This window comes from Nansenia antarctica (assembly GCF_963989245.1).
Source record: "Nansenia antarctica genome assembly, chromosome: 8".
Taxonomy (NCBI): domain Eukaryota; kingdom Metazoa; phylum Chordata; class Actinopteri; order Argentiniformes; family Microstomatidae; genus Nansenia; species Nansenia antarctica.
This window is the reverse complement of record NC_137678.1, coordinates 25,099,907-25,109,167: the sequence shown is the minus strand read 5'-3', so window position 1 is coordinate 25,109,167 and position 9,261 is coordinate 25,099,907. Positions and strand designations below refer to the sequence as shown.

The 9,261-nt window shown below is 52.5% G+C and overlaps 1 protein-coding gene across 1 annotated transcript; it reads left to right on the top strand.

Moving 5' to 3' along the window:
* Positions 1–312: 312 nt before the first annotated feature.
* On the top strand, positions 313–3,857 carry LOC308164066 (uncharacterized protein; the record flags this gene model as incomplete). The annotated part of the gene is made up of 3 exons (XM_080538224.1): positions 313–343; positions 620–3,294; positions 3,492–3,857. The coding sequence occupies 3 exons, from the start codon at positions 313–315 to the stop codon at positions 3,855–3,857; spliced, it is 3,072 nt and encodes a 1,023-aa protein (XP_080394350.1).
* Positions 3,858–9,261: the final 5,404 nt, after the last annotated feature.

The following is a 9,261-nucleotide window of genomic DNA, read 5'->3' as shown; positions in this document are numbered from 1 at the left end:
CTGAATGGGTTGCAAACACAGAGCCCAACTCTAGAGTCTCCTAGTCAGCTCCTAACGCAGTCTGTACCCCTACTAGGCCTCAGCGCTGCCCAGCAGGCTCTCCTGGTCCAAAGACTCAATAGCTTACAGAACCAGTGGCCTGCCATCGGACTCGCCACAACCTTACAGACCAACTCGCAAGGCACAAAGGAAGACGTTAAGAGTGAAGTGGTGAAGGAAGAGATTGAGGAGAGGGGTCTAGTAAAGGTAGAGGGTGGAAGACAAGAAATTAATGAGGAGCAAGAAAGTAAGGGTTATGCACAGGAGTTAAAAATGGAGAGCGAAAAGAACAGGGATGGGGAGTGTAAGAAAAATGGAGACAATGAAATGGCAGATAGAGAGGGCTCAACTGATACTGTAAGGGATCCTGTAGATCAGAGAGAGGCAGAAGAAGAAGGTGGAGACTCTGACAAAGTGGCTCAACCAAATTTAACCAACTCCCTAATAGCCACAGACAAGAGCTACCGTTCGCCCTCTGTATCTCTTCACAGCAACTCAAGCCTCAGTCCATTCAATTTAAACCTCACCCTTAGCCCTGATTCTACCCCTCAGAAACCAAGTCCATTTAAATGCGTCTTAGATTCCCCGGACCAAATTCGTCCACGTCCCAACTTGAGGGGGAGGCACCATTCCACAGGCTCGCCAATTCTGACAGAGTTCCAGTCCCAGGTTCTGTGGGCATTCCTGGAGTCACGTAGCGAGGCTGATGCAGCTAGTCCCCCCCGCGAGGACTGTGAGGCGCTGGGCAGGGAGGTTGGGCTCGCCGAGGGAGAGGTGCGTAGTTGGCTGGGCAATGCCCACAATGCCAAAGAGAGGCAGAAAGCCAGGGGGGCAGCAGTCATGCGCAGCATTGCAGGACACGGTCGAAATATCTGGGGTCAGGATAACGATGAAGATGATGATGATGAGGAGGAAAGTGCTCTTACTATAGTTGAGGAAGAGGATAACACTGGGGCCTCTGGCAGTCAGGCCATGGATTTATCCAGTAGTGGGGGAAAGAGGAGAGAGAGAGACTTGGGGAGGGAGAGCATAGGGGATCCCTGTCTGACCTCTGACTCAGACAATGGAGAATCTTACACCTCTGTCATCGTGTCTGACGAGGACAGCCAGGGTGGCTCAGTGAGAGAGGGGCCAGGCAGCCCAACTAGAGAGGAGGCTCAGGGAGAGCTAGCGGGAGACAAGGGCACAGGTGGAGGGAAGGTGCTGCGCTCCACCACCGTGTTCCTCTCAGATGCGGAGGATGAAGAGGAGGAGGGTGGGGCCCAGAGAGCGAAGAGGAAAAAGAGGGAGCTGGAGAGGGAAGAGGTGGAAGCCAAGAAGGAGAGACAGGACCCTGATATGGATTTGGAACTAGAGGCCCAAGCTGACCCCCCCGGCCCCCTTCCCCTCTCCATTGACCACCTGGGGCATCCAAGTGGCATTTTACACTCACTCCCTCTGTCATTGTCCCTCGCGCCATTCTCTACTCAGTTCCTCAGCCCCTATGTTCTCTCTCTCCCTCCCTCAGTGGTTGGAATGGGAGTAGCCGAGGGAGATGGAGGCAAAATACCCGCCTTTCCAAATCCCCCCACTATCACTCGGTTTTCCGACCCTCTCCTCACGCCACCCATCTCCTCTCACACACACATCTCTCGCGTTCTGGCCAACGGTGGAGACTGTGAGTCTGCTTTAGATCTCAGCATTGGGAAGAACCGCAGCTCAACATCTGCCTCCTCCACCTCTTCCATGAAGGACAAGACTTCAGTCCAGAAAGGTCGTCTGCTGGACGGGCTGGGTCTGAGGCCCACAGCCGGAGGGCTTATCGTGGTCCAGGTCAAACCTGACTCTGCCGGTGCCGCTCCTACTTCCAACAGCGGTGGCTATGTCAATTGCAATAATATGGCTAAGGCCAGTACTGTTTACATGAGGGCAGCAGAGAGATTGAACGCCACTCTAATGGAGAGGGAGAGAGAAAGAGCAAAGGAGAAGGAGAGACAGAAGGAAAAAGAGGAGAGGGAGAAGGCACAGAAGAGGCCTAGCATAAGAGGGAAACGGTATAGGGACATGAGGCGTTCCAGAACCATAATCCAGGCAGAGCAGCTGGATGTGCTTTATGGCTGCTATTTCAAAGATGCAAATCCTGGAAAACATGAATTTGAACAGATATCAGAGTGGGTCCATCTCCCAAAGAAAGTGGTGCAGATCTGGTTTCAGAACATGAGGGCAAGAGAACGCAAGGGGGAGGTCCGCTTCATCAGTGACGGCACTCTGGCTGCAGTAGGCAAACCTCTCATCAAGTTCACCTGGCCCCTGTCCAAACCGATCTTCTCCAGCACCCCCAAATCAAACACCAACACCACCAACCCCAACAGCCTCACAACAGCCTCTACAGTAGCTGCTTCAGCAAGGCTGCTCCCAAAGACCGAAAAAGAGCAGGCGAAAGAGAAGGAGAAGGAAACCGTCAAAACCCCAAACCCAGTTCCTAACAGGCCTAAGGAGGTAGCCTCCTGTACTGTCTCCTCAAGCAGCAGTACGTCTGCCTCTGCAGTGCCAAAGACCAAACTGGAGACGACTAACAACGTCACAATGGTTAAAATCGCTCCCAAAAACACAGCTCCTGTTCTCCCAGTCACCCCCAAGGAGACTGTCCCTGCCCCACCTCGCCCCACGCCACCCCAGAAACGTAAGCACGAAGAGGTGAGCAGGGAAGCAGCTTACACGGACGAGGAAGAGGATGATCGTAATGAAGAGAGATTCGTGCCAGGAATCATCAACCGCATGGTACCAAAACTCTCCTCGACACCGATCACCAAGTGTCCAGCCGCGGTGTCCCAAAAACAAAACGGGCTCAACTATTGGTCCCCAAAAGGGCCCTTCAAGATCAACACGCTCTCTAGGGAACAGTTGGGTCTATCCAGCACACCTCGTACCATCACCCCCGCCCCCACCCCTACCATCACTCCTGCCACTGCCACCACCAGGGCAAGCCCAGCCTCTGCTGTCTCGGTCAACACCACCACCACCGTATCCATGGCGAAGTCTGCCCCAACTGAGGCGAGCTTCCTGAACCACTCCACTAGCCGCAGGCCCCGCACACACCTGTCCTGCCTGCAGCTGTCCATCTTGCAGTCCTGCTATGAGACTTGCGCTCACCCCAACGCGCTGGAGTGTGAGGCCATAGGAACAGAGTTGGGGCTGCCTCTCAAGGTGGTGCAGATATGGTTCCAGAACAAACGAGCCAGGGAGAAGCGCTGGAGGCTTCAGCAAGAAAAACTGGTAGGCTAAGATTTGGGCCGAGTGAACCGAGAATATTATGAATATAACGTTTGCTCTTTGTGTAACTGTGCATTTTACTTTTTTGATAGTTACTAGTTAATAGTTTAATAGTGGATTAATAATAGTTAATTAGTGGTGTATAATTGTCAGGTAATTTGTGTTTTAATATTTATCTGCCTCTTGCTCTCCTCTTGTAGTCTCCTTCGTCATCGGAGCCCTCCAAGAAGGTTGACGTGAGCTCGGGCAGCTACCTGCAGTACAACGCTCTCCGAGCCAACCGTCCCATCCTGCCCAAGCCGGTCCAGCTGACGGTCCTGGAGCCCTCTGTCCCCCCAGCTGCGGGCCAGCCGGCTGGCCGGGAGACACTGAGAGGCAGGTGCGAAGCTTGCAAGGTGGGCTTCGAGTCCCGCGCGGCAGCCAGAGCCCATGTCTTTTCCCCTCGGCATCTAGCCACTCTGAGAACCACTAACTTTGGCCAACCGGCGACACTCCAAAAAGCAATCTTGAGGTGGAGAGCAGGAGAGATGTTCTTAATGCAAACTGTAAAGGAGCCCGTGGCTTGACACCTAGCCAGTCCACTATTTTTGCCACCAACTACAGATGACAACATGGGGGCACTTGAGTTACTCAAAGACTAAATGGTTTTTAAAATGTCCTTCCATAATTACTAATGATTTCGGTCTTCAGCGCGAGTTATCGGGTTTCCATCTGCAGCGTACCTCAGCTCTGATCTTCTGTCTCGATGCTGTCTTCCGGGAATCTTGCTTGTTGTTTGTATCTTGCTTGAGTATAGGAATCAGCATGTGTATGTATGAAAATAAAAAGCGTTACAGCCACATGTATTTCATGACATTGGGTTTCGTGTTTTATTGAATATACCAGTATAATATTATTCTTCTTTCTTCTTTCTTCTTTCTTCTTTCTTCTTTCTTCTTTCTCTTCTTGTGTACGTATTAGTTTTTTCGTATAATGTTTCGACTCACGGGTCCGGTGGTTCCGAGCGACGGCTCCGGGAGCCTGAAATCAACGAACTCGCGGGCCCGGGAATACACACATAACTTGGAACTTGTAACTTGGATATTAATTGAGTGTAACTGAGTCGAAAATAGTTGTTGTTTTTTCTTATTTTCACATTCGATTCATACTAGATTCATACCGTTTCCCCTCGCCGGCTGTACAAAACCAAAGGAGACATGGGGGACGATTGCGGCGAGTATTACGTAAAGAGTTCCCTGCTGACTAAAGACCAGACGTACATGCTCGCTTCAGACAAGCCGAACGAAGCCAGAGACGCCAAGGAACAGCAGGCCATTAGGTTTCAGGTAGACATAGAGCACCTCTTCGGCGTGTGCAAGGACGAGGTGGGGTTTTTCTTCTTCGAAGACATTGTCATCGACGGGTACACCCAAGAAGGAATCAAGGTGCCGGCGCAGTTTGTCGTCATCAGGAAAAAGGGCTTGCCCGTGATGCACGGGCCCGGCTCTTCGATCATGCCGACGACGAGCGGCCCCCTGAAGCTGTACTCGTCCGGCGTGCCGTACACGGCTCCGTTCACCATGACGGATTTCTCCCTGCTGAACGTGATGAGGTTTTCCGCTTCCGACACGTGACACGCCTTCCGCGAGTTCGAGAAGTACTTCGACCCCAGCAGGTTCCTGGAGTCCGACTTCAACTACGGCGGCACGAGGTACACCAACAAAAACGGCGAGATCTGTATGCTGGTCGGCGGCCGCGTGCCGCAGGCCCCCAACGTCACCAACCAGGACAGCAAGTACAGGGACTTTGTGCAGTCGATGAAGGCGTTCCTGATGTCGGCCAAGGCCAACACGATAGGGGCCCTGAACGTGGCGAGCGAGAAGGCCTACTACGAGCTGCTGAAGACGTCGTCCGCCGAGTTCATGACCCTGGAGCCGGAGAGGGTGAGCATGACGTTTCCCCCGGAGCTGAGGTACCGGGTTAAAAATGAAGAGCTCGTGGTCATCATGCTGACCAAAGAGCTCCTGATGAGCGCCTACGAACTGTACGGCACCATGTTCAGCATGTCGCGAGCGCTGCAGGTGTAACGATGGTCAAACAGGCAACCTTCTTTCATTCAATTCTTTTATTTGACCTGCAGAGAAGACACATAAAACACAATTCTTCTCTGTTCTGCAACTCTTGTAAATCCATTAAGATGGCGGCCATGTTCTCGTTCCACCGTCTATGTACATTTCACATCAAGACAATTTGTTTACAGAAAGAACACAAATTTCCCTCAAACATTTACAAATAACAATTACAAACAACATGTGGAGCAACATACCTGCAGAGAAGACACATAAAACACAATTCTTCTCTGTTCTGCAACTCTTGTAAATCTGCGCGTTCAAAATAACATACAATAAATGTTCTGTTTCACATCATCACAATACATGTAAAAACAAACAGCACAGTACTACACCAACATTTTCACCCTACATTACAAGATTCTCCATACAAACAACAAAACACGAGGAGCATTTTACATAGCGCACATACCCATTAAGATGGCGGCCATGTTCTGGTTCCACCGTAAGTACGGCAACAAGAGAAGGACAAAAGAACGCGCAGACCTGCAGTACACCCAAACTCCAAAGGGGGGCTCCAACAACAACCAGGGCTGCTCAAGCACGGCGAAACTCATCTACATTCACCACAACTAAACATACATTCCCAACTCTGTTACACCGGTGCCCGACCGCATGAGCGGCAGAAACAAAACTTACGTGGCGGTGGTGTGCCCCGGCAGATACAAGCTGACCGCCATCACGATGCACCACACGATCAGAGCGTTGCACTTTTCGGACACCGTGCAGGGGATGATATCGGGGTTCGCTCAAGACATGAAGACCCAGGACGCGGCGGCGGACGACTACCAGCACACGGTGCCCACGAGCGTGCTGATCAAACGCTACGAGTTTGACTTCCCCACGGCCGAAGAGAGCACGGAGATAACCACCATGCAGTGGGCCGCACGCAGCGGCGTCATTTTGTGAAGGGGAGAAAGAGAAAGCGAGAAAGAAAGAAAAGTGAAACCACCTGAAAAAGCAACTAAAATCCTCTCTGTCTAGTATACGTACTTTAATGAATGAATCCGTTTACCTCTATTTTTATAAAAATGACACTGGTATACTACTGTGTAATGTAATGTGTGATGAATGTATGTATGTGAAGAAAGAAGAAGAAGAAAATAAAAACGATAGTAAACTCGTATCGTGTACAAAATGGTCTTTTATTGTTTGTTCATATTGCGTGCGGTGTGTGGAAGAATAACCACATTTGTATTAGAACAGAACAGTAAATTAGTTAGTGTGAATAATAATAAATAATAATAATAGAAGAATAATCTTCTTCTTCTTTCTTCTTCTTTCTCTTCTTGTGTACGTATTAGTTTTTTCGTATAATGTTTCGACTCCGGGCTCCGTGGTTTTCGACTCACGGGTCCGGTGGTTCCGAGCGACGGCTCCGGGAGCCTGAAATCACCAAACGATAGTAAACTCGTATCGTGTACAAAACGGTATTTTATTGTTTGTTCGTATTACTGCAACCGCAACCAAATTCTCATTACAACCACCAATTGTTCAAAGGTAAAAAGACGCGACACAAGCAAGAAATATACAGTAACAATCATCACATGTAACCGTTATCCTCTTCGTCTGCGCCCAAGTTTATTTCTTTCATGGAGTCCGCGACCGTGTGCATGGTGGCCGGCACTCCCTTGGTCTGCAGTATCTGGCTCACCATGATGGATTTGCTCAGGTTGCACACGTTGGCCACCGTCTTGAAGTTTTGTATGATTCTGTTAGACACGGTCTCCACCGCGTCGCCCAGCTGGTCCATCTGACCGCAGGACCTGTAGGACGTTTTCAGGAACATGAGCGCCGAGGACGTGTCCTGCAGTAGTTTCAGGTTGCTGGCCGTCATTTCGTCTTTGAGCCTGTGTCTGGATTTTCGCAACGTGGCGATCTCCGTGTTGATTATGTGTGTGGCGCTCGATATGGCGCCCAGGGACGTGGCCATGGTCACCGATTTTTCGCATATCTGGTTTTCCAGCCGCCACTTCATGGTGTAGGGGTTCACAAAGAGCACAGAAAAGAAATAAACCACAATGCATATGATGTAATTTACAAAATTCCCCAACACGTTACTGGTGAAGGACTTCCCCACGGGGTCGACTGTCACGTTCACGCCGTCAACCATCCTCTGGCTCCCGCTCCTCCCAGGCACCGGGTGAGGACCGTCTGCACCGCCGCGGCCGCGACTTTCCCCGTCGAGTTAGCGAAGATCCCCGTGCCGTTCACCCTGGGGCACAGGTTGTTCAGCTGGACCGTGGGACAGGGGTTGTTGATCTGCCTGTCGGACAGACGTCCGATGCCGTAAGTGGCGCAGAACAGCACGGGCAGCCTGGGCGAGTAGAACCTGCCGTCCTCCCAGTTCCTGCCTCCGTGCACGCAGTCCACGATGAACTTGGCCGGGTTGTCGAACAGGTCGCTCGACAGGACAAACTCCTCCAGGGTCGGCGTCTTGATCAACTGGTTGAACGTGTCCAGGAAAGCGGACTCGCCTCCCGTGGCCGTGACGTAGTCGTCGACGAGCCTCTCCACGTTGTGCGTCGCCGCGCCGGCCACGGTCAGGGTGGGCATGCACGTGCACAGCCCGGTGAGGGGGTCCGGCTTGGACGGGTCTTTCTCGAAGTCGCTGCGGCCACCGAACAGCAAGAAGTTCGACTGCTCAGAGGCGCACGAGTAGTCGGCTGGGCTGTACGAGTTGAAGGAGTCCACGAAGAGGACGTCCATCTCGCCCCTGGCTTTCGTGCGGCCTCCTCTCACGTTGCTGATATAAATATTGCGAAGGCCCATGCCGGTCTTCAGGCCGCTGGGCACGCAGCCGGCTTCTTTGTACGTGGTGACCTGGAGCTGGTGCCTGTGCTCCAGCGCCGTGACCGTCACCCTGCCGGTGATGTGGATCACCGAGTTCGTGGGCATCAACGCGGCCGAGTAGCTGTCGAAGTTGATCATCCTCACCCCCACGTAGGCCAGGCCCGAGTAGTTCTTGCGGTCGAAGACCTTCTGGAAGTTGTCGTAGTTCATCATGAGAGAGTAGTGTATGCCCATGAGCACGGCGCAGCTGTAGGACGAGCACTGCCTGAGGGCCCTGTACCGCTCGGTCCACATCCTCGTGATGATCGACTCTCTCTCCACGGGGTACCTGTCGGCCAAGAAGAAAGGCATGTGCTCGGTTACGTCCACGTTCTGGTTGTTGTTTCCGTCCGTGTCTCCTATCAGGAACATGTGGTTGTTGGGCAGGAGCAGCGTGCACGGCGTCCTCCCGTAGACGGGGATGCCGCCCAGCGTGTATCTGTTCATGTGCCACTCCTGTTCCGCCACGACTTTCGTCGAGATCACCGGCAAGACGCAGTAGAACATGACTCTCATGAACAGCTTCTCGCCCGCGGTCACATTCGGCAGGTCGTACGTGTTGACGGGCAGGATGCCTAGGATGCTCCCCGTCCCTCCGTCGCCCAAGATGTCTTTGGCCAGTTTGGATATCGTGTTGTACACGTTCAGGGCCTTGTTCAGCGCGGCTATGTTGACGGCGACGCCGTTTGTCAGGATGGTCCCCGTTCTCCTCCTCATCACCACGATGGTCAGGGGATCGGCCATCCCCGGTCCCTGACTGCCCAACGCCAGCATCTCATTTTGTTTCTCTTCTTCGAGCAGTTGCCCTTTGGCCTGCAGGAAATTCACGTTCGGTCCGTCGTTCGGACGCGCCAGCCACTCTTTGAGGTCCGCGATGACGGCCTTCAGACCGTCGGTGCTCTCGTACAGCTCGGTCAGTTCCGCGCCGACCTGAATGATCTCGCTCTTGATCGACTGCAGGGGGCTCGCGTTGTACAGGGCTCCCCTGTACACGAACTCCATGTTCGCGTTGGGCTGGTAGGCCTCGTGA